General features: G+C 52.7%; 1 protein-coding gene across 1 annotated transcript in view; it reads right to left on the bottom strand.

The window, feature by feature from the left end:
* UMODL1 (uromodulin-like 1) overlaps positions 1-22,366 on the bottom strand; it is a 55,718-nt gene extending 33,352 nt beyond the window's left edge. Inside the window, exons 1-9 of the mRNA XM_005885704.2 lie at positions 22,291-22,366; positions 18,371-18,613; positions 13,841-14,002; positions 12,463-12,584; positions 10,233-10,397; positions 10,117-10,138; positions 8,385-8,525; positions 950-1,204; positions 169-281 (exon numbers count right to left, since the gene is read on the bottom strand). Coding sequence (XP_005885766.1) covers positions 169-281; positions 950-1,204; positions 8,385-8,525; positions 10,117-10,138; positions 10,233-10,397; positions 12,463-12,584; positions 13,841-14,002; positions 18,371-18,613; positions 22,291-22,366 — 1,299 coding nt within the window. The remainder of the gene's footprint in view (positions 1-168; positions 282-949; positions 1,205-8,384; positions 8,526-10,116; positions 10,139-10,232; positions 10,398-12,462; positions 12,585-13,840; positions 14,003-18,370; positions 18,614-22,290) is intronic.
* Between the last annotated feature and the right edge of the window lie 3,412 nt (positions 22,367-25,778).

Here is a 25,778-nt window from a genome sequence, read left to right as displayed (position 1 = left end):
ACCACGGGTACCATTTGAATCCAAAACACGTATTTCAAAGACGGTTTGGCCCCAAATCTAGATTAAGTCCCCCATAAACGAGGAGGGGGGAGTATTTGAGCAACGGCTTATGTGGGCTCCTCGCTCGGAACATCAGGGACAGCTCGCCACGCCCGCCCTTGGCTTTACCTCCTGAAGCAGCTGCCGGGAGAAGTCCCGGTACTCGGGGCTGCCATGGTCCAGCAGTGGCTCGGTCACGGTGCGGTTCAGGATCCTCACTGTGACTCCAAACACACGGGCCTCTGGGACAGACAATCGTGCACATTAGCTGAAGCCCAGTGACCCAGCAACCCACCGTTTTCTGTCAACGCTTTCCATAAAGCCTGTGCTTTGAGGGAAATTTTAAAAAAAATAGATCAAGTCCTGCACCACCCAGGTTCCACCGTGGCCAGGCCAAGGGGGGCTCGAACCATGGGGCCGGGCAGGAGTCAGCCACCTGGCGGAGTCATGTGGCCATGCCAGCTGCCTTCCGGACGCCAGAATTCCCAGTTCATTCCTACCCGTGTGTTTGGGGAAAAGTTCTCTCCTGGCGCTGACACAGTGGGTGGGGCATGCCCTTGAAACATGCACCGTGTGGGAAATGAAGTGCACCTTCTGCAGGTTTCACATGGCGCTCAGGTCCTGGTTTGGGGAAGTTACACACTCAGCCCTGAGGGGTTAAGTGTGACAGAAGGTCTTGCAATGCCTGCAGGACGCAGGGAGGGGAGCGAGGGAGCCCATGATGGTCGTGACCCCCAGACATTGCTCAGAGGACACGGAGCGCCCGCCGCCCCACTGGGATGGTGGGCCAAGCCCATGCCTGCCCCTGCCTGGTTAGAAGAAGAGCCACAATTTGAGTTTCTGGGGCAACAGAATCGGGATAGACAGACCAGCTCACAGGTAACACACGGTGTTCAGATGAGGGCCTCACCGGTTCTGACGGTCAGCGTAGCGGTGACATTGGTCCTGCAGGCCTGGTAGCTGGTCTTCACCCAGTACAGCACCCCGGCCTCCAGCCCTGTCACCTCCAGGGTCATCGCCTGGGTCCTGGTGCTCCTGAGCGGCTCCTTGCCCCTGGAAACCTGCACGTGGAAGGTGTGGTTCTGGGTGGAACTTAAACCCCAGGACACTTGAAAGCTGCTGCTGGTGACATTGAGGATCATGTAGTCTGTGATGGGAGGGCCGTCTGTGAACACACAGAAAGAGAAGAATCAGTGGACATCAGAGAGAAGCAGCAGAAGCAAAGTCCACAAGTGGGACCCCTCAAACAAAAACGTTTCTGCACAGCAAAGGAAACCACCCACGAGACGAAAAGGCAACCTAGGGAATGGGAGAAGTTATTTGCAAATCACACATCTGGTAAGGGGTTAGCATCCAAAATGTGTATGAAACTCATACAACTCAACAGCAAAACAAAAAACAACCCCAAAAAACAACAAAAAAACCCCAAATAATCTAATTACAAAATGGGCAAAAGAATCTGAGTACACATTTCCCCAAAGAAGACATATAGATGGCCAACAAGCCCATGGAAAGATGCTCAACATCACTCATCATTAGGGAGATGCAATCAAAACCGCAATGAGCTATCACCTCACACCTGTCAGAATGGCTGTCATCAAAAAGACCAGAGGTAAGTGCTAGCGAGGGTGTGGGGACAAAAGGGAACTCGTGCACTGTTGGTGCAGCCACTGTGGGAAACGGTACAGAAGTTCCTCAAAGAACTAAGACTATAGAGCCGCCACATGATCCAGCAAGCCCACTTCTGGGTACTTTCCCGAAGGAAATGAAAGCACTATCTCCAAGCAATGTGTGCGCCTCAGAGTTCACTGCAGCATCGTTCACAAGAGCCAAGACATGGAAACGACCTGAGCTGTCACTGCAGCTGTGGTCATTATGGTGTGTCATGGGCTGAACTGCATCCCCCGGTATTCACAGGGTGAAGTCTTAATTCCCAGTACATCAGGATGTGACAGTATTAGGAGACAGGTCTTTAAAGAGGTAACTAAGTTAAAGTTAGGCAATTAGGGTGGGCCCTCCTCCAATCTGACTGTGTCCTTTTTAAAAAAATATGTTTTGATTGATTCCAGAGAGAGGAAGGGAGAGGGAGAGTTAGAAACATCAATGATAAGAGAGAATCATTGACTGGCTGCCTCCTGCACGCCCCTTACTGGGGATCGAGCCCACAACCCAGGCGTGTGCCCTGACCGGGAATCAAACTGTGACCTCCTGGTTCAAAGGTCCATGCTCAACCACTGAGCCACACCAGCCAGGCTGACTGTGTCCTTTTAAGGAGAGCCAGATTCAGGAACCAGGCTTCTTACATTTTCATATGAAAATCCATGTATTGGGAAGCAAAACTCTAATATAACACCTTAGCATGTAATCTATAATAATAAAAGGGTAATATGCTAATTAGACCAGACATCTTCTGGACGTCATTCCGGATGTCCTTACTGACAAAGACAGGGCCAGAGGGAAGCCAGACCAGGTCCTGGGTGCCTGTGGGCGGCCGGAGGAGGGAAGCCTGGGTCCCGGGTGCCAGAGGGAAGCCGGTGCCTGCAGCCAGGGGAAGGAAGGCCTACTCTTGCACAAATTTTCGTGCATCGGGCCTCTAGTATTCTAATAAAATAATTAACATATATTTTTATATTCAAATATAATCAATCTCTGTTTTTGAAGAAAAATCCTGGCATACAACAGGCACCTAAGGAATATGAATTATGTAAAAAGTAGTTTAGCCCTCAGTCTAGGCACAATAATTCTTACATCAGAATCTGAGTGCTAAAAAAAAAAAGCAAGTCATGAGGTTTTTTAAAAACCCTTTGGCAAACCCATAGTAAAAAGACACAGTTCAGAAGTGACTAAAGTTTCCCAGAGCCCTTCATAAAAGGCTTCATAAAGCATGTTTTCTAGGATCATGAAAACAATTCCATCTTTCCAGACAAATGTGTATGTTTCCTTTCAGTAAAAAAAATAAAATAAAAACCAGTGTAATTCAACCCATTTTCCTTTTTGCCTTGGCTGCCAAGAGGCTCAAAATCAAGGTTAGTGCCTCACCCTCTCCTATGACTCAGCCCTGCTGTATCTTCCTCCAATGAAGCACGGAACTGGCTTTTATTTTTATTTTATTTTTTTAAAATATATTTTATTGATTTTTTACAGAAAGGAAGGGAGTGGGATAGAGAGATAGAAACATCGATGAGAGAGAAACATCTATCAGCTGCCTCCTGCACACTCCCCACTGGGGATGTGCCTGCAACCAAAGTACATGCCCTGGAATCGAACCTGGGACCCTTGAGTCCGCAGGCCGATGCTCTATCCGCTGAGCCAAACCGGTTAGGGCGGAGCTGGCTTTTATTAATGGGGATGCCCCATGGGTGTGTGCTTCCCTCCTGCGAGCCCCTGTGGATCCCCCTCAAAGCAGGTGGAGATAAATTACAATGAGAACAGCCCTCCCTCCCAGCCTTACTTGGATGGGACTGGGGACCTCCACCTAAATTCTCACTGTGCCCTGACAACGCTGCCAGGATGGGAGGTAGAGTGTGGTTGATGAAGACACATCTGTCCTTTTCAGACTTCTGCCCTCCAGAACTATGAGAGAATACATTACTGCTCTTTTAGTCTTTTTTAAAAAAAAAATAAAAATAAATTTGATCACCTTCTTTTGCTGTTCTTTTTACCTTTTTTCTGCTGGTTGACACCACCAGGTGTGTGGCCCTTGGTTACAACAGCCACAGGAAACGAATCCACCTCCCAGCCTTCTTTAACGAGTTTTCAAGGCAGCTGTTGGCTGGACAGCCACTTGGAAAATTGTTCGTGTTGCTGCAGAATCAGCCAGCTCCTGCCACACTCGGCCAAAGCCCTCTGCTGTAATCAGAGCTCAAGGCCTGTTAAACTGGACGTGATGCCGCTGCCCCTCGTGCTCGAACCCGATTTTAGTCCTTCATTAGCCAGGACACTTGCTCTCGCAGCCCTTTAGCTTTTTGACGCCCCTCGTATAACGAGGCCCTTGAAAATAGCACCCAACCCCTGAGTCTGTGTGACCCGAGGACACTGCTGCCATGTGCCTCCCCGACCTTCGTGTGGGAACGTGACCTTTACCTCGGTGAGCACATTGGAGTCCCTGTGTCCCTGGGTCTGGGCTTTGTTTCTTTGGGGCAGCCCTGACCCGCCTCTGGGGAAGCAGGAAGGAGCCTGGGGGGATGCTGCCTTTCCCAGGGTACCCTGGTCAGGCTGCTCCTCTTTTCCCTGGGGCCTGTCACCTTGAGACCTGACCCCGTAAAGGTAGAAATGCTGAGGATGCGAGCCAAGAGCCTGAGCATTCAGTTAGGGATGAGGGGTCTTGGCTCGGTGAACGGCCTGCCAGCCTGGCCGCCCTGGAGCGGGCAAGCCCTGCCCTGGTCAAGCACGCGTTCAGGAGACGGTTCTTTACGGTGCTGACCAGCTATTTGGCTCCAGCGGAGAAGGGGACCATGGCAGACGGAGTTAGGAGGGTCCTAGAACAGTTCCACCCCGTCCGAAAAGCAGAGCGTGTTCCTGGAACGTCACATGCCAACCAGGCAACATTTCCTACGGTCTCTGTTTTGTGCAAGAATCCAGCTGCCCCGTGTGTCATTAATCGAATGACTAATTTCACAAGAAAAGCATGTGAAATTTGTGCTGTATTTTCCACGGGTTTGTACCTCTAAACCGTTCCAGCAGATTGCTCATTTATATTAGCTTCTAAATTTAAACCATGTGCCGCTTCCCTTAGCAATATGCGATTGGGATTCACTCTGTTTCGGAGCTGGCAACGCTGGGTTCGCCTTTCCTGCCCGGTAGGGAGTGAAGCCGGGCAGGGCAGCTTTCACTTCACCTGTGGGACAGCCCTTTATCTGGACGGAACCTTGTAACTCAGTATCCAGGCAGCATGGCAAATTCTGGCTGACAACATCCCTAACTATAAATAGAGCCTAATGTCTTTTTCAGATTACTGACCAGAGTATTTTCAAGAACTGATTCCAGTCTTCTATTCTCAGTGACGGACAGGACTTTCCCCCCAGAGGCCACAGTGCAGATCCAGGGTGGTCTGCAAGGGAGTCTGTGCAGGCCCAGTTGTACATGGAGGGCACGCACAGTTCTAATTAGACCCACATAGTGGAGGAGTGCCCTGTTGCTACAGGTGGGCTGGTGTGTTCACCACTCGACACTCAGAGATCCTAGGAACAGCCACCATTCAAACCTCCCTCTTTATTCACTAATATTAGATGCTAGAGGCCCGGTGCATGAATTTGTGCACAGATGGGGTCCCTCCTGGCCAATCAGGGCCATCTCACCCGGTCCCAATCTAGGCCAATCGGGGCCTGCCGGCTGCGGGGAAAGACCACAGGAGGTTGGCTGGCCGTGGGAGGTTGGCTGTGGGAGTGCACTGAGCACCAGGGGGCAGCTCCTGCATTGAGCATCTGCCCCCTGGTGCTCAGTGCGTGTCATAGCTACTGGCCAGTCCTCTGATCGTCTGGTCATAATGGTTGCTTAGGCTTTTATATATATAGATGTGTTGTGTGTCCACTATTTGCCACGTACAGGACTCACTGGCAGTGATCAGGAGACCTGCCCCGTGGAGCTTCATCCTGGAAGAGGTAGAACATTCCAGTGATGAAGGCTGACCCTCCAGGTCCTCCCCGCGTCATCCTGCAGCCTCCACCCTCACCCCTCCATGGCAAAGCGGGAAGAGTCAGCAAGGACCCTGCACTCATTATCCCATTGAGCTCTGGGTCACCTGAGGAAACAGTCCACAGCCCTAGAACCCTGGTCAGCTCCTGATCCTCCACATGAATGGGGGAGGAAAGGGCACGGCCACTGGCTGGCACAACACTGTGCAAGGGCAGCCTCTGGGGGATGCACCGTGGGGCAGTTGCCTGGCAGGGTTGTTCTAAGGATTAAATAAGGTGATGCTGTAAAGGTGCTTATTGCAGAGCCCGCGTGACTTACATGCTAAGCAGCTCTTGACTATGTTACTATGAACTGTTCCATTCCTTTAAAGGGGATAGGACATGCGGATTAAATGAAGTGATTCAAACATGAGTATGACAGTATTCTCCATAACCGCTTCACACTGCTAATGGAAGTTCTAGTTTCTATAGCAGAATGTTGGAAGCCACCTTAATGCCCCCCATGAGGCAAATAGCTAAGACATTATATCACTGCTATACGCCATCACTATTACTCAACCATCGAAATTAGGATGATGAAGACCAGGTTGCTTCTTGGAAGCCTTTACAAGACATAATGGTGAGTGAAGAAAGCAGAATACAAAACTGCACGCATAGCAGGATTTAAATAGGGTAGAAAACCTGGAAGAGAAGAGGGAAAAAGAAAACTGTTTGCTGGCGCGCTGAGACTGGGGGTGACTTATCTTTCCACTGTTGCTAGAATATAATAAATCAGATTCTGCAATAACAAGAGAAAGTTTTAGTGGCCAAATTGAATAAGCAGTATCTGCTCTAGGCTGAACTCTGAGAGAGGTACCGAGTCCATGGAGTCCCATCCTGCAGTCTCCTGTCCCACTAATGCCCAGTCTGTGGTTTGCGCCCAGTTGTCCTGGGAGGCCTGGTGTTTGTCTAGCAGACACACCTCCCCGCCACACCCACTACCTCGCCACCAGCCACCTGCTTCCGGGACCCTGCCTTCACTTTCCTGCCTTACCCCAAGCCACTTGCATTGGGATAAGTTGCTCCATATAATAGGAAACCCCACCACATAACAGGGTTTGACCCCCATCAGGTGGACCCTTTGTGTAGGAAACATCTATGGTACCTCAAGCCCAGGCCTCTTCATTGTCTTTGCTTCCCCATCACTAGTGTCTGAGCCTTATCCTCAAGGTCACCCTCTGGCTCAGATGGCCAAGGGGGCCTCAGCCATCATAATCCTGTGCTCAGCCTGGTCTTAGCAGGGCCTATAACCATTAAGCAGTTTTCCTCGTTCCCATGGAAACTTCTGCCGTGTCTCATTGGCTAAGACAAGTCACATGGCCACCCTGCCTGCAGGAGAGGTAGGGAAACCTATCTCTTCAACTAACATTTCCACACAAAACGCAATCTAACTTCTGTCACTAAGGAAGGAAAGAGTGGATTTGTGGTCTGCCATGACTACTCTAGTCTGTTCTTCACCCAGCATAGCAGGCACCGTACCTGGCGCATTACAGGAACTCAGAAAAATGTGTCCTATAAGTGAATGAATGAATGCTCACTCACTGGCCCCTTCCGGTCCAGCTCACCGTCCAGCTGCACCTGCAGCCTCACTCACCTGCAGACAGCCCTACAGGCTGTGGCCACCGAGCTTCTCCTGACCACACGCTGGCCACCAGAGCAGCTGCAGGTGACCGTCATCCCAACTGGGGAAGCCCTGGGGGGAGGGGAGACGTCCAAGAGCAGCTTCCCAGAAGAGAGAAAGCTTGACTGGGCGCCGCAGCTGCAAGAACCAACCAGGGTCTCTCCCATCAGCACACGAGCCTGCTCTGGCATCAGCCATCTTCCATCTTCCAGAAAGGCCCTCCTGGGAGTCTGCGCTTCCTCCAGGCTCTGCTGGGTCTCTGTACCTCCTCCTTGTAAACACTCCTGAGACTGTCTTTCCTACTGTTCTTCCCATCTCACTCCGTCTCTTTGCAAGCCCCTCCTCCTGTACTGACTTCTAAATAGCGGGGTTCCTCAGCCCCAGGCACCAGGCCCCCCTTCCGGACTCCCAACCATGCCCATAGTGAAATGCTACCTGGACGCTGATGACCCCAGATTCCCGTATGCAGCTCAGTCAGCATCCTGGCCTCTCCACTCAATTTCAACCCCTTCTCCATTTAAACAATTATTGTTAAAAATAATAATGACAACCCTAGTCTTCCCCCAACTCATTCAGGAATTGCCATCTATTACACTGTTCGGCCAAAACATCTGCATGCTGCCTCCTTTCTCTCTTTCTCTTTTACATCTAATTAATCAGTAATCCCAGGGATGGTCCAGGTTACTCCTGGGCCCAGTGTAAGTATTAATGAGGCCCCTTCACTCTCAGCGTCCTGATTTAAACAATAAATTACACAGGCATCCTACTCATATGCATCACGCCTGCCTAGCATCTGGCATGCTCTCCACCGAGTTTCCTGAGAGCAGAAATGATGATTTACTCATACGTGTTTCTATTACCAGCATCTCGCAGACTGGTTCAATTGAAGAAAGAAGGTGAGAATAGCCGGGTATGAGAGCCAGAACAACCTACAGAACCAGGGGACTGTTCTCTGCCCATGAGCCAGCCGTTCATCTTTGCGAGAAGAGAGGATCACTGTGGTCCACGGTCCATCTGAAAAGGTTCCTTAGCCAAGACCTGTGACGTCTTACCTTCACACGTGCCGTCCAGCTTCTGGGGAGACGAGGCCGGTGCTTCTGGGTGGCGGACACACTGGTATGAGCCCTCCGTGTTTAAACACAGTTCCCTTCCAGAGCAGGCGTTGAGTTCCTCATGCAAACATTCATTCACATCTATGGAAAAGAAGAGCAGGTGAGAGGCACCCACTGGTCATTCTCACTAGCCTCCCAGTGTTTGTCCTCTGAGCTGAGGAGTGGACGGGGCAGTGGGCCCCGGTGTATCAGAAAGCCTGCAGAGCAGCTGGCCCGCGTCTCAGGACACATGCCGCCCTCGCCTGCAGCCGTCACCTGCGCTTGGGTGGCTGCGGTCGCCTGAGCCAATCGCTTTGGGGCTGTATTGAGTCTGAGGGTCATGAGATGATGGGTCCAAGCATCCTACCCGAGAACTGGTCTGGTGGATGGGCTCCTTTCTGGACTGAGAAAGGGACAGAGCAGCCCCTGGCATTCAGAGGTGACCTGTCCCTCACAGCTGGGTCCTTCCCTCTCCTACCGACAGAAACCATCTCAGAACACACAAGGCTACCCTGTGACCAGGATAAAGTGAGACAGAACCATGCCTCTGCATGGTTTTACCAAAGCCAGACACACACAAAAAAAGACCACCTTGTTACCCACAGAATGTCACACTCACCCCTTGGGCAAAAGGAGTGGCTCTTAGTTTTTTTACTAATTATAGCTTATCTTCAGGCAAATTTGCTCCTCTTGTTGAGATACCCAATCATAGCATCCCCACTTTCTGACAGCATCCAATCTAGAACAAGGCCCTGGATCAAAGCTACATACACACACACACCCAAAAAAATACCACACCCAGTCAAAGCCCACATCCCATAACAGATTCTCCCACCTGACCCCTCCTGACCCAAGCCCATGGCCTGCCTTCGCTCCCTCCCTCCAGTGCTACCCCGATCTGTCAACCTACAGGTGTGTTCCTGTCTCCGGCTGGGGGCCTTCACAGACCACCAGGCACTTCTCTTATTGGCACGAGTGGGTTTGGTCCTCAAGCACATGTGTGGATTTTCAGGGGAATTAAAGATCCAGGGCCTGGCATCCTTGTGTGTGACCTTCACTGTCCTAGGAGGAGCTTCCCCACAGCAGCAGCCACCCTCCCAGGGAGCAGGGGACTCAGGTCCTCCTGTCCGGGGACAGGACGTGCTGCTGGCGCCGTGGGCGCGCTCACACCCCACCACGGCTCCTTCCACGTCCCACGGCAGCTGAGCCAGAGGCCATGTGGTCCACAGCCCAAAGCATTTACTGCCTGACACTTTTCAAGTGTTTGCTAACCCCTGATATAGACCAAAGGAAAAAAGGAAAAGAAAAAGAAGGAAACACCAGGTCATTTCTTCCAGAAACAAGTCCACATCTGTGCGCTTCACCAAATCCAACTTAGTACGAGTTCTGCTGACAAAGCCTCTGGGTACAAGGATGTCCTTGGCGAGGGTGGGGAAGAGGCAAGAAGGGGAAGTGTAGGAACCTGAGAACTGAAGGGAGAAATCCTTGTGTGTTCTGGGGTCTGCTCACCAGCGCCCACCTGGATGGAAGGAGAAACCCGGCAATTGAGCGTGTGGCGGAGACACAGTTTAACTTGGTTTGGACCAGATGGGCTAACGTGGGTCAGCCCGCCCTCACCTGCCGGATTGTTTTTCCACTCCTCTTCCCCACCCCCCGCCCCCCGCCCCAAGGAGAGGACCAAGGGAAAGCACACCTTGCACCTGGATGTTGATCACCTCATAGACACGCTTCACGATGCCGTCCAACACCGTGGACACGTTGGCCACGGGCACCGGCCGCGGCAGGCCCAGCAGCAGCGATGTTGATCACCTCATAGACACGCTTCACGATGCCGTCCAACACCGTGGACACGTTGGCCACGGGCACCGGCCGCGGCAGGTCCAGCAGCAGCCGCGACACTGTGGTCGAGGTGTCCCCACAGGCCGAGTGCAGGTGGTAGACGGCGGCGTCCAGCGGCCGCAGGGCACTGGTCACCTGTGAAGCCAGAGTTAGAGCGTCACCCAGGGAAAGTGCCCCATCAGACAGACAGGGAGCCGGAGGCCCGGAGAATTTAAGTTAATTGCGCATGCGCCATTCTGGTCTGCAGAAGAGAACCCCTACGGTAGTTTATTTCTGTCATCAGCCCAGTGAAAGCCTGCAAACCAGATTATAAATACTTCCGCAACGCTGGTTGCCATGGGCTGAATAGTGGCCACCCACCCACCCCCACATCCTTATGTTGAAGTCCTACCCCCAGGACTTCAGAATGGGCCCTTATTTGGACATAGGGTCTCAGTGGGTGTAATCAGATTAGGATGAGGTCATTCGGATGAGCCTTTGCCCAGTGTGACTGGTGTCCTTACACAGAGAAGAGATCTGGACACAGAGACAGACACCGATAGAAGGAAACGCTGTGGGGACACAGGGAGAAGACAGCCACCTACAAGCCACGGAGAGGGGCCTGGGAGGGACCCTTCCCTCACAGCCTCAGAAGGAGCAGCCCTGCCCACACCGCGATCTCAGGCCTCCAGACCCGTGGGACCCTAAGTGTCTGTTACATAAGCCCCCCAGTCTGTGGCGCTCTGTCACGGCCACCCCGGAAAAAACACCCGTCAGCCCCCGGGCCCCATGGTCCCCATCCTCACAGCTCATGACAGAGGATTATATCAGGAATTAGAGAACCGGACGTCAAGCCATGGTCTCATGTTGCACATCTGACTTTTTTAGCTTTCGTGACCCCTTTTCTCATTTCATCCGAATCCTTTTTGCTCCAGCCTGATATCTCTTTAAGCTCTTTCCATGCACTGTTTAAACCTCACAGCCACTGTCTCCGACAGGATTATGACCATTTCTAGTTCAAGGAAGTGGTATCTAAGGCACAGAGAGGTTAAGTAACTTGCCCAAGGCCACACAGCTGATGAGTGGCAGCACCGGGATTTGAACTCAGGCAGTCTGGCTCCTGAGCCATGCTCTCACTGGCTATTTGGGCCATCTTCTTACCTGCCCTAGCTGGGCCATCTTCTCCTCTAGCTGGGGCAGGTAAGGAGGTTTCTGGGGGATGGTGACCTTTCAGAATGCCTCTCAAGTCACTTTACTGGACAGCCCAGAGCAAGGTGAGAGTGTGTGCCACCTGTTCTGTGGGAAAGGGACCCAAGTCCGGGTCTACCCCCTCCCCGTCACCCATGGGACACATCTGTGGGATCTGAAGGTCAGGCAAAACCAACCACAGAGTGTGTGGGGCCCAGTGCAGAAGCAAGATTGAGGGCCTTGCTCAAAAAGTATGAAGCATCTCAAGAGGCAACACCAGAGCATTAAACAAAGTGTGGGACCTTCTGAGCCTGGGCTCACTCCAGGGGACACGGGCCCATGTGGCCCTGAGGGCAGACCACACCCTGGAGAGACCTCCATCCGTGAGGATGGGCAATGGCCCGGCCACCGCCGGGTAAAGTCATCCTGGCTGGAAGGCTCTGCAGTGTCAGCAAGTGTGAGCTGTGTCTGCAGCAGGAACAGGTTGCCCCTCAGGGGACATGTGGCCTTGTTCAGAGACATGTGTGGCTGTCACGGCTAGACATGCGTCTGGGTGCGTGTGCAGAGAGGCCAGGCATTCTGTGCAATCCCATGATGACAGGCGGCCCCCACCACAGAGAGCCATCCAGCCCCGAACAGCGATGGTGCCGGGTAAAGGTCCCCATCCAGCACTTTCCAGCACGCTGGGGATTGAGGGGGAAGCCAGTGAGGGCACAGCTCTGGGGCCCAGGCCGTCTACACTGGGCACCCTTTGGTTTAAGCAACAGCCCATTAGAAGATTAGGGGTTCCATGTTCTATCCCATGATGGTGTACGGCTTCAACGCCATGTGTGTCAAACTTCAAACTGCACACTTTTGGGTGTGCCCTTTGTTGCACATAAATCACACCTCTTTGAAGCTTTGTTTTTAAATTAGGAATTGACATCTGCTTCAGAGCCGGGCATTCTACGTTCACTCGTGGAACCCCTCCCCGACCCCTGGTTTGCGCTGGCGCCAGCAGGGCGGCCTGCGGGCTCGCCCGCCCCTCACCCACCATGGAGTGCAGCAGCCGCATGTGATCCAGCAGCCTGGCGTCCACCTGCTGGAGTTCCCCGAAGTCCATTTTCACCAGGACGGTCACGTTGTACCAGGAATGCACCGAAGTCCCCTCTGGAGCTGCGGGGGCCACAGGCTGATGAGCTACAGGCCCAGGGCCAGGACCAGGTGGGGCCACCAGAGGCCCTGGGCTGAGAAGGGGGACAGGAGGCCTGGGAGGCAGGAGCTGGCCCGTCTGCATTCACCCTCCTGCGGGAGGGGGGCTGCCGCTGGCCGGCATGGGACACCTCCCCCACCTCCTGTCCCACACGTCTCTGACATTGTAACATTTGTAATCTTATATATACCACATACTATACTTTTGGAGATATGTATACTAGATAATAATGTGTGTCATATGTATTTTATAGGATATGTATACTGTGATATATAGTAAAATAGCATAATTAATATATGTGATATATAATACTTTACATTATTTATACAACTCAATGCAAAAAATCTGCCGAGAGACAGCTGGTATCTCAAAAAACTCGTTAGTCGGGACACTCGTAAGTCAAGGCCCCACTGTATACTAATACTAGACTATATTATAACATATAATGTATATGATATTTTCCTTTTCTTTTTTAATCCTCACCAGAGGATATGTATTGTTTTTTTATTGATTTTGAGAGAGAGAGAGAGAGAGAAACATTGATGTGAGAAAGAAATATCCATCGGTTACCTCCCAACTGGGGATCAAACCCATAACCTAAGTATGTGCCTTGCCCAGCACATACTTAGGTTATGGAATCAAACCTGCAACCTTTTGGTGATAGGACAACATTCCAGCCAACTGAACCACCCAGCCAGGGCAATGAGTACGATATATTTATCCTTAGCTCTGAACCTTGACCAATCCGTTCTCCTGGGGGCAGCCACGGTCAAGACCAGAACCTCCCAGACCAGACAGGCATGCCCTGAGGGCTGGGCCACGGGCCTGCCAGGCAGGTGCCATGAGCAGGATTTCGGGCCCCTGTGGCGTTTCAGGAGCAGCTACCAGTCAGCTTCCAATAAGTGCCACCTGCTGGGACTCTAGGGCGCCCCAGGCAACTGGGGAAACAGGTCACTGCTCTGCCAGGAAGGCCTGTGAGCGCTTCTCCCTCTCCTTCCCCTGAGGCGTCAGTGTCAGAGACATTGCAGAGACGTTGCATTGAGTGGGAGTGGGATGTGCCCACACACAGCTGTGGACTCCCCGTGAATCATGACCTTGGCTGAGGTTCCTGGAAATCACTCCCCTCCCCCTCCACCCCAACCTTCACCAGATCGGGACCGGGCCCCAGCTGGGCGGCTGCCTCACCGGGCGCCTGCTTTGCTGCAGGTCTCAGTCCCACCTTGGGGTGCAGGAGCCACACAGCGGTGGCCCCACGAAAAGGAACAGCATTTCTGAAGTCCAGGGCAGTCGGCGTCCAGGGTACACAGCACAGTGGATGCTCCCTGCTCCTCCTGCGGGCAGACGCCGGGTCTTGATGCAAACTCCCCGGACCGATTCAGGGCTAGGGGAGAGCAATTAGCAGTTAATGGTGTCGGCAATAAAAACCAGGTGAGCTGCTCAGGTTGCACCTCCAGGTGCCTCCGACGCTCATTCCCTCTGTGGACCGAGGAGAGCTTAGGGCAGCCGCTCGAGGGCAACGGCCAGGTCTGGGCAGTGCCATTCTGATATCTAAAGTCCTGGAGAAATTGCCACACAGGGACTGGCTTTGGGACATAAAAAATGGGCAAGTGGTGCCACCCAGAGAGCCACTGGGACAGAAGTTCCAGCGTCCCTGTGGGCCCAAAACCAAGGATTGCTTTCTCCCCATCCTAAAAGCCAAAGCCTTACAGTTAGGGAGACATGAGACTAAATGTGAGGTGGCTCCTGGGACAGAAAAATGACATTAGGAGGAAAAACAGGGAAATCCAAATAGTGTGCAGTCGAATGAACAACAATGCACCAACGTGGGTTGCTTCGAGGGGACGTGTATACGATGGTGACACAAGACACTAACACGGGGGACCCTGTTGACGGGTCTGGGGAACTCTGCCACCTTTGCAACTTGTCTGTCAATCTAAACTATTCTAAGCTAAAAGGTTTACTTAAGTGAAAAGAAAGTATAGGCCACCAAGAAAAAACAGCAGCCAAGAATGGTTGTCAATCACAACAGACGTGTTTTCCAGTTCGAGTTCACCTTGCCCTGACCGCTGTGGGGACTCCCTTCCTCCCTCCCCACAGGGCTGGCGCTCTCGGAGAGCCCAAGAGTACAGTCAACAATCCCAACTTGGTAGAAACTCAGAAATCCGCTTCTCTTTCCACTATCTCATTACGGACAATGAAACGGGGCTGCTCCGTGCCTGGCACCCCAAGGTCAGTCACGGTGCTAGGGGACGGCCCACAGAGGTTCCTGTCTGAGCGGCAGCACCGAGGCCTCCTGGGCTCAGAAATGTGATCCTTCTGGAATGTCATTCCCACTCCCACCACCTTCCCGGGCCAACTCCTTCCCCAAAGGGGCCCTGGTCTCAACCTGGGGGACGGGGAGTTTGGGGTAGTCTCTGGGAGCAGTGGGGTCCTTCTGCCACAATGATGGGTCCGTGGTGAAGGCAGGCTGAGGGGAAGCCAGGGTGTCACTGCAGTTGGCTAGCAGCGGCTAAGATGCTCAGTTCGTGCCACACCCAGCTGTGTGTAGCGGTGTTTGCACCATTGGACACTCATGGCAGCATTATGTACAATAATGAACACTTGGAAGCAGCTAGATGTGAAATGGTGGGAGATTGCTACATGCTGATACATCCATGTGAGGTAATGCCATGTGGCCGTTGAATCATGCTGCAGGACAGTATTTATTGACATGAAACGTGGCCCAAATACACTGCCAAATGGTAAAAGCATGTTACAGAAAAATCTCAAACAGGGTGACCCCCCTTTTGTAAAATGCCCGCCCTAATGGAGATAGAGGAGAATGTTCACAGTGGCTCTGCTTTGGGGAGCAGGGCAGCTTACTGGTGATGTCCCTGTGATCTCTTCTGTGTCCCAGATTTTCTGCATGGCGTGTGCATTCTTTTTTGTAATGATAGTACAAAGATACATTAAAAAAAAAATAATGTCTGAGTTATCATTGCCTTCCAAAGGGTGGGTTTCTAGAAATTGAAAGCCATTTAGACCGAAAGGCTTGTCACTGTGTTCTCATAACGCTCTTCCCTTTTTAGTGAATCGGCTGTTGAGTGGGAGGGGAAAGGAGGAAGCTCATCTGAGTCTCCCTGCTGCCTGGAGATGAGACCTGTGAGCTGAGAGCCCTGGGTTGCCAAGACACAAGTCTCCCCAGGCCCAGGGGGACCTGGAGGCCCACCTGTCCTCCCCAGATGCCCAGGCTGTCCCCATAGCTACCACATCCAGGGTCTGGCCTCTGGCCCAACCTGTGCAACGCAACCAGTGGGTCGGGGGATCCCTTACAGAGACTGATCTCTTCAGTTTCCAAAGAGCCAGCCTGTTGCTAGGCTGCTCCGAATGAGCTCTAATCAAACAGTCAGGCTCTGAAGAAGGAGCTTTAGGAGGAGGAGGAGGCTGTGTTGCCAATGCCCCTGGTGTAAATGCTTCCACCACGGGCAGTTCCAGCTGCCAATGCGCTGGCCCTGAGGTGCTCAGCTAGTCCCCCCTATACCCCCACTCTCCTTATTCTAGCCACACCTCTACTGTAACTCCCCAGAGCAGCCCTGCCCATGGGACTCTCACCTGGTGAGCTTCTAATTAAAGGTGCTAACACTTTAAAAGTGGGGTTGATGTCCCATGAGAGTCATTTCCTGGTGGCTGGTTTGCTTCGGGGAAGAAAGATGAGAGGCAGGTGGTGGGGGAGGAGCACCAGCCCTCCCTGCCTCCTCTCCTCTGGGACTTGACTTGTTCAACTCAGCAGGGCAACAGCCCTTACAGAAAGGTCACCCTATGGTGGGCGGGGCTGGTGTGGCTCAGCCAATCCTGGACCCTCCTCCAGACCATTGGACCTGGGACCTCACTAGCCCTGACCACAGCCAGCAGGTTTGACCTGTGTGGCCTTCACAGGTGAAGACAAATAGAGCAGGGCCACACCTGCCTTTTTCCCTGGATTCTGATGCTCCATACCAAGGTTCATGGGCCCCAAGGTCTCCACAAAGAATGGAACCCCCGCCCCCCAGGAAGAGAGGCGCTCCCAGGGCATGGGCAAGCAGCCCAGCTGGCCACCCCTTCGCGCATGTGCCCTGAAGACACAGAGAGAGGAGAGGGGGCAGGTGTCAGCACAGGAAGAGACTCCTTCTACCCAGCACCTGGGCGGGATCTCCAGGGGACAGCCCCGCCCTCCCTTCAGCACCCCTTTAGAGAACCAACGGGAATGTGCAACTGGCTCCAAGCCATCGCCCTGAGGTCGGCTGGCCCCATCTGGTTTTTATTGGTGGTGGCAGTGTTTGTGACAATGGTTTCATTTGAAGACACAGCCCTGAGCTGTCAGGACATCCCTGTGCCTGGCCCTCTGAGCAGGTCCGTGAACAGTGGCATCCCTGTCCCTGGGAGATTCGTCTTTGTTTCCAGAGTTTCCGCGTGGCTGGTGTACTCATATTTGTAATTATAGTAAAAAGATACATCTCAATAAAGTGATGTCTGAGTTATCGCTGCATTCCTAATGCTGAATTTAAAAATAAAATTTAAAGTCACTTAGACTGAAAGAAATATCGTACGTGCCCTCAATGCTCTTCCCGTTTTAAGGCCTTGGTTGCTGAGTTGTGTAGGGGACCTGAGGGAGGACGCTCGGCATTACTCAGCGTGCTGAGCCCACGCAGCCTTCTGCAGGTCTACAGGACACAGGCTACACCCTGTGGCCCCTGGGGTGTGGTGGCCACGCCTTAGCCTCGGGTCCAGGATGGGTCAAGTGGGATCCCCTCTCAGACCCGCCTTCTGCACCCTGGAGATGGTAGCCCTCACAACTCAGGGTGACCCCGTTGGCACTCACTGAAGTCACACTCTTCCCACTTCCCCTCCATGACGGATGGGGACAGAGGTACCTCTGACTGCTCAGAAACTCACTTGAGATCTGGTATTGACTCAGATGTAACAATCACCACTACCCACACACACTCACAATGAACCCTTTCCCCTGGAAGAGGTTTTCTGGAAAGTTCACTTCCTGCCAAGAGGCTGAGCCCTGAACCCCAACACAGCACAGCCCACCTGGCCTCAGACACTGGCCCAGCACACTCGCACCGGTCACCCTGGTAACCGCCCCGAGAATCTTCCAAACCACACCGAGGAAGTAAGAGGACTTGGGGCCTCTGAGCAGTTAGGAGGTACTGAGGGGACCCCTTCCATCTCTTTCATATATTGGAGTTCAGATTAGGATTTCAGATTTCAAACAGGGATCCACTACCACTTTTAAAAAGAAAAGGTGACTGCAACATTGGTTCTCAAATTCAGCTATGGGTTAGTAGCTTGGGGAGCTTTAAAAACATCCCACCACCCAAGCCATGCCCCAGGCCAAGTCCATCACAATTTCCAAGGTCAAGACCCAGGCAGCTGTGTTTTTAAAGCTGCCCAGGGGCCTTTGGTGTGCAGTGAGGTCTGGGTGCCAAGGCTCCTGAGCAAAGGTTCTCAAACCAGAACCCTGGGCCGGCAGCATCAGCACCACCTGGGACCTTGTACTTCACCCCAACCCGCTGGATCCAAAGCCGGGGGTGGGCCAGTGATGTGTGCTTGGGCAAGCCCTCCACACGATCCTATGCTCGAGGTTAGGAACCAGCGTTTCAGAAAGATCTAGTAGGTTCAGGGCTAGTGGATGTGATCAGTAACGATCCCAAGGCTCATCAGGACGCCCAGGGAGAAGGAGGTGGGGGAGTGGCCCACAGCCCACCCACAGCCCTGGACTCACGCAGGACGCAGTAGAGGCCCAGCTGCTCGTAGCCCTGGCAGCAGTCGGTCACGTTCCTGGACTCAGGGACGTCCACGGCCAGGTACCGGGTCTTGTAAATGGTCTTGGGGCACCGCCTCCATGGGATCCACCCGCCGCAGGGGGCGTAGGTCACATGGGACATCCGGACGGCCTCCACTCTCTGGACATTTTGGGTCACGCTGTAGTTGCACAGCTGGTAGCTCAGCAAGGACAGGCCTTTGTCTACGAGGGAGCAGGGAGGATGCAGGAGCCAAAGAAAGAACAAACACCAGAGTCAGATCGATGTGAGGGGTTATCTGGCTTCTGCAGAAGCGAGTGAAACAAGATCCCTGCATTAGGGTCCCCTCGGAATCTGCCCACCGGCCCACTGAGAAGTCAGTGCAGCAGCGGAAACTCAAAGGGATAAAGTGTAAACAGAGACCTGCCCCCTGAGAGACCCTCCTCTACAGAACACGGAGCAGCCACTGGCCGAGCCGCGCTGTGCCCAGCCCCAGGTACACAGGAGAGAGACACGGGGAGTCAGACTTCTAGGGCTCAGGGCCCCATTTTCAGCTTCATGCTCTGTGATCCTGCAGCCAGGAGAATCTTGTGCACGTCTCAATCTCCATGAGCCACAGTTTGTCACAAGAGAAGCGCATCAGTAACAATTCGCACAATAACTATACACTGAAGGCCTACTATGCACCAGGCTCAGAGAGCAATCACACCCTTTTAAGGAATGAGATGGAAGATAAGTAAAGAGAAATCTCAAACACACGTGAGGAATCACAGATGGTCAAGTGCCGTCTGACTGTTTCTGTTGTCATCGAGAGATGAGGGCATAGTGCCCGCTGTAGGATGACACGGGGCTTGTGCCCATGGCCCTTCATCAGCATGATCACTCAAGGCTCTGACCCTGTGGTGCCCACTACCATCTCCAGTCCCGTGCCTCTTTGTCATGGACACCGTGGCCTTGGGGCATCCCATCTGCCCAGGGAGCTCTTGTTGTTTCACGTAGCAGGGACTGTTATGAGCTGAACTGTGTCCCACACCCACCCAAAGTTCATATGCTGAAGTCCTCACTCCCAGTACTTTAGAAGGTGACCTTATTTATAAATAGGGGTTTTGCAGATACAATTATTTAAGATGAGGCTATATTGTAGTAGGGTGGCCCCCACCCAATAGGACAGGAGAAATTTGGACACAGAGACAGGAATGGGCCCAGGGAGAAGGCCACATGAAGATGAAGGCAGAGATCCAGGTGATACTCTACCAGCCAAGGAGCCCCAAGAGGGCCAGCAACCAGCAGGAGCTGGGGAGAGGGTCGGGCAGGGTTTCTCTCACAGCCAACAGGAGGAACTAGTTCTGCTGACACCTTGATCTTGGACTTCTGGCCTCTAGAACTGTGAGGAAATAAATCTCCACTGTTTTAGTTCCCAGCCTGTGGCACTTCCTCCAGGCAGCCCCAGGGAGCTCAGGTCGCCAGCCCCAGGGAGCTCACGCCGCCAGCATGGGGCTCTCAGTGCAGGATGAATGCAAGGTCTGAATATACTTCACACTTTCAGATTCTCAACCTCTGAGCGCCAAGCTCTATGAGACTGTGCAGCCAATGGGTAGGTGCTCCATTTGATAGTGTACAACCCTCAGGGAGAAGCTGGGTTTCTGGAGAGGAACTCAGGGATGGCGGCATAAATCATCTTCATCCCCAGCAACAGGCAGCACCCCTGGATGGTCTGCCTCACAACAGTGCCCAAGTGTGCAGACAGCGAGACAGACGCAGGGGCTAGCGATCCCCGGGAAGAAATGGACTGAGCCGGCCCTTGGCCCGGGCTGGTGGGAGAGCCTGCAGCCTTACTCTGGGGTGAATGCAGTGCTGACTTAGCCCACCCCAGAGCGAGCCCACCCCACAGCCATGGGAACCACTGGCTGCCTCCTGGTCACCTTTGAGGGTGGCAGGGCCTCTGGGAGTGGAGACACCTGCTGCCCGTCTCCGCCAAAAGGGTGGGCGACAGTAAGCTTTGGGAAGGGATGGGAGGCCCGTTGGTAGGTGGGTGGGGCAGGAGAAGTCAGCCTCTGAGACCAAGGTCACTTAGCCCAGAGCTTAGAGGTGACTTGGGTGAGGGGCTAGGGACAATGGCCGCCGTGAAAGTGATCGACTAACAGGACAAGGCACAAGGACTTCCTGCACGGAGAATTCGGCAAGGTGGACCTGGATCTTGTTTTTCTCGTCTTCACCCGAGACAAGATGCCAACCTTCATTAGTGGTTGGCACCTCGTCCTTATCTCCAGAGAGTCACCAGTCCCAGCTGGTCATTAGCACACATGCCACACGCACACACACCTCCCGTGAAGCTGCACTTGGGAGCGACTTGTTTGGTTCTGTTGTTTACATTCTCCCGGAGGCCACCGGGTCCTCTCCGAGCCCAGCTGCTCGGCAGAGCCCGGAGTAGACACCCCTTAGCAGATCCTGCCATTCAATAAATCCCTTCGGCCCTAACCGGTTTGGCTCAGTGGATAGAGCGTCGGCCTGCAGACTGAAGGGTCCCAGGTTCGATTCCGGTCAAGGGCATGTACCTTGGTTGGGAGGTGTGCAGGAGGCAGCTGATCAATGTTTCTCTCTCATCGATGTTTCTAACTCTCTATCCCTCTCCCTTCCTCTCTGTAAAAAAATCAATAAAATATATTTAAAAAGTAAAAATAAATCCCTTTGAGAGCCATCAGCTTGGGAGCCGGGGGTCCTGGGCTCTAGTCTCAGAGACGGGACCTCTTTGTGCTCCAGAGCCTGGGCCCTGGGGTCAGAGGACCCAAGTGCACACCAGCTTCACAATCACCAGCTGGGTGGTTCGGAGCCCACTTCATGCCCTCCCAGTGCCCCAGTCTTGTCACTTGTAAAGTACTAGCTATGCCCTGGGTTGTAGGATTAACCGAATGAATGCCTGCAAAGGCAGTACCCAGCACCTAAGACCAAGTAGATGGGGACTCTGAGCATCACTGAGCTTCTGTCCCCGGGTCCTCACATGCACCATGAAGGGTCACGCAATACCTCCCAGGTCTCCTCTAGCTCCGCAATAGTCCCGCTCCTTCTGGGCTGAGCTGCGTGGTTCACATGCTACCCATTCCAAAGGGGAACTCAAGTAAGAACAATCACAACTAAACCAAAATCCTCCTGTGGGTCAAAAAACTTCAAACTTGAACAAAACTGAAGTTCATTATGGGAACAGAATGGACCTGTTTGAGTTCCCAGATGAATGAGACAGATTTCAGGAGGACAATGATTTAAAGATTGCCGATCTCAATTCTTTGAAATCTGGGGCTTCAGAAATCAATGTTTTTTAGCAGCTGACCCTGTGCCTGGCAAAGGCTTTGGACAGGCGCCCGGACTCAGTTCCTCACTCCCCGGTGGGCCACCTCCGTCCTCACTTACCACTGAGGAAATGGGGGGCTGGCAGAGCCCAAGGTGAGGGGCAGCTGGACGGAGAGCCCACTTCAGGGCTCCCTGTCAGGGTCCCCCGTGGAAACCGCCCTCCGCCGGTTGTGTGGCCTTGGGTGAGGTCCCGACCCCCTGGGCCTCCGTCTCCTCTGTAAGTCGAGGACCCAAGGCTCGGAGACCTCATCTGCACCTCCTCTCAGGGTGGCTGTGGCCCTGCATCCCCCACCACTGGCGGGAATGCACAGTTCCGGGTCCCAACCATTGACTCAGAATCTGCATTTGAACCAAGGCCCCCAGGGGATTCAGAGGCACTCATGCCACCTCTTTTGTGGCTGCAAGAAAGTTTGGTGAGAAGAACAGATGCTACCCTCTCCAAGCAGACACGTCTGCCTGCCCAGCTCTCAGCGGGGCTGCCCGTACTCATGGAGACCCTCCCCCAGGGAGCTCCCTCCTCCGGCATCACCTACACTGTGAAGCCGAGACCCCTCACCTGTGAAGCCGCTGGCCTGGCTGGAGCCCACGGCGCTGAGCAGAGGCAGCAGGGCCAGCCCGAGGGTCCGGAGCATGGCCGGGCAGTGGCGGCGGCTCTGGGCCTCTCCTGAGCAGAAGCGTAAAGGGGCCTGGGCCGCTGGGCTGGAGAGAGGGCCCTTCTGCTCCCTGTGCCGCTGACAGTGGCAATGGCTTCAGAGGATGCGCTCCCAGGGAGCAGTCCCTTATGCCTTCTCATTAGCGCCTGCCACTGCCACGGCCACGTCCCCGGGGGCGCCTGCATGTCACAGCCCATTCTCCCTCCAGGCTGACGGCATCTTTGAGGAAAGGCATCTTTGGGACCCGCCAGGCTGCATCGCTGGGTCCCATCTCGTTGTTACGCAGGAAACACATTTCAGACCCGAATCTGACTCCCTCCAGCAAGTACAAAGTACTCTCTGAAGCTTATCTTGCGAACTGGCAGGAGACAACAGCGTCAAATCAAAGTGGTCCATCAGATTCAGAAAAGCATCCTTCCCACAAGCGGACAGTACAGATCAAAAGCCCTGAAAACAGCCCTCACCTTAACCCAGTGATGGCTCCGGAGGACCAGCCTGGGCCAGGACACTGTGGTCCCAGAGATGCTCATTCTCTGTCAGGATTTAACATGGAAAAGCATCAAGTGAGCATCGCAGGAGAACGGGAGGGTAAATTACCACAGAGCATCTGGACATGACATCCCACACACAATGACAGGCTCGCCTGAAGGCTTTTAGCAGCAGGAAGACAAAACTTCACACAAGTGAAGCCATGTCAACGTGGCAGCTCATACAGTCTGTCCCCATAAAGACCACGACTCTGTATGATATATACCAGTGGGCACGGTCCCAAAAGGGCCGCAGGAATAAAAGGAGCCATAGTGAGGGCGACAGAATGATGGCTGATCTCTGTTTTATGTCAGTAGCCATGATCTTGTATGTGAAACGGGTTTAAATCTCCTATGAAATGCTGCCTGGTGGGTGCTGTCTCATTCCCCTGGTGTGTTGTTTTTCGGTGCCTGGTATTGAAAACCCAGGCACGACGTTGAACGTTAGGTGAAGATCTCATTAATTCTGCTGAGAAAACTTCCAATTAGGGCAACAGAGACCCATCGTGGCTGAAGGTGCAGAAGTCTGAGTCCCCTGTGTGTGAAACACCAAGCGGTTCTTCCAGAGGGAGCTTCTAGCCTGGCGCCCACATCACCGTGGCTGTGTTGCTAGGTCTCCCATTCTCCGTGGATTAGCCTCTGAGATGACTGGCTGCTGCGTTTGCATGGTTAGCGGCTAAACGACACATGCTAGGACGAGAATACCAAAAAAGGGAGCTAGAGATAATCGCGCAGTTCAGGGGCTCAGCGCGAGTCTCCGGGGAGACAGCACCCTTTACAGAGAAGCAGGCAAGCAGGATCGACTCTCCACCCAGATAGTGCTGGAACGAAGGTTAAAAACAGTCTCAATAAGAAAAGAATACATTTTAAAGCTATAAGACAATATTCAAGAGAACAAAATTTAATGAGCACTATCAGAATAAATACAAAATATATTGTAATTTAGGGAAATCTCAATGTTTAAAAATGTGAGATGATTCTCTATGATGACATTCTATCATATCATCTCTTAGAACTTTTGGCTTCTATAATGTATAGCCATTTCTATAAAATATGCAGGTGAAATCAAGAGTAATGATACATTTTAAAACTTGAAATTGGGGCTGTGCACCATTTTCTCTCATGTTCAGGACGACCCTACGAAGCAGGTCCCTTAGCCCCACTGCACAGAAGAAGAAACTGAGGGTCAGAGAGGCCACACAGCCAGTGAGTGGGAGAGCCGACCCCAAAGGCCCAGTCCTTCATGCTCCACTCCACTCCACTCCCTGGCTGGTCACAGTGCCAACCAATAGCACATCCAGCCACAGCCTCCAAGAGAGGGTAGCAAAGCCAAGACATTTTAGCAGCTGGGCACTTCATTCTAATTTGAAATTCTCCATGAAATGTCATCACACATAGTTTCTGTTTATATTGAAACTCATATAATGTAATAAAACCCTCAAAATGGACAGTCTGTTTCTAGCTTGGTCCTCCCTCAACCTCCCTCTCATACAGGCACAAGAAGGATGTGTGTGTGTGTGTGTGTGTGTGTGTGTTAATTTCATCTACAATGGGGTCTCTTCCTCCAGTTGTTATGGAGGCATATTTTTCTGCATGATGACTGTAGGGATTTTCCACATCTGCCTTTTTCATGTGAACACTCTGAAGAGGAAATAACCATGCACTATAACTGGAGGGATGTCCCTCCAGGACATCACATCTATCACCTCCTGGGTGTGCTCGGCCACAGGTTCATCCAGCAAAGATCCCGGTTCACTCTAGGTGCAGCCTCCATGGTGCGATGCTGGATTTAAGGACACACATATGCACACTCACACTCATGCATGCACACAGACACACTCACACTCTCGTATGTATACATAATACAGGCACATTCACACATGTCCATACTCACGCATACTCACACTCATGTATGCACACTCACACACCTTCACTCTCACCTATGCACACTCACACACCTTCACTCTCCCGCACATCCACACTCTCACACTGATATGTGCATGTAGCTGTGCAGATGCTCACACACACTTGCACACTCACACACTCACACTTTCTCATGTAGGTGTGTACACGCAGACACACATGCTTGAACACTTATGCATGCATGTGCATACTTGCACTCATGTGTGTGTGTACGTGCAGAGGCACACACCCAGCATGCTCACACACATGCACAAGCACACAGGATGAGCATGCTTCTTGTCCCTGGAACCAGTGTCTCTATGGACATGAACCGGCTCTCTGCTTTCAGTGTTGGTACCTGAGCTGAGTTCTGCCTGCTTTCTCCACCTGTGGAGGGAGGGGGCCTTTCTCACCTCAGGCTCTGAGTTCTGTGGTCCTATGAACAGAGGTTCAACAGTCTCCACTGCAGTGTGTACGCTATGGGCTGAAAGTTTGTGTCCTCCCAAAATGTGTAGGTTGAAGCCCTAACCCTGAGGTCGGTTATATTAGGGGTAAGGAAGGGATTCAGGTAAAATGAGGTCATAAGGGTGGGACCGTGGTCTGATAGGATCCATGCTCTTATAAGAGGAGACACCAGAGCCCTCTTTCTCTCTCATTCACTCTCTCTCACTCTTTCTCATTCTTTCTCTCTCTCCCTCTCTCTCTCTCATTCACTCTCACTCTCTCGCTCTCTCTTCCATGTGAGGACTCAGTAAGAAGGTGGCCATATGAAAGGTAAGAGGAATCCTCACCAGAAACTGATGGTACTGGCACCTCGATCTTGGACTTCCATCCTCCAGAGCTATGAATAACTTTCTGTGTTTAAGTCACAGTCTGTGGCATGTTGTTATGGTGGCCCCAGCTGACTAAGACACTGTGATGGGAGGAGCTAGCGAGGACATTGGTGGCAGTAAGCACCTAGC

This window comes from Myotis brandtii, unplaced genomic scaffold (assembly GCF_000412655.1).
Source record: "Myotis brandtii unplaced genomic scaffold, ASM41265v1 scaffold923, whole genome shotgun sequence".
Lineage (NCBI taxonomy): Eukaryota > Metazoa > Chordata > Mammalia > Chiroptera > Vespertilionidae > Myotis > Myotis brandtii.
The sequence above is the reverse complement of the archived record's forward strand: the minus strand, read 5'-3'. Positions and strand labels throughout refer to the sequence as shown.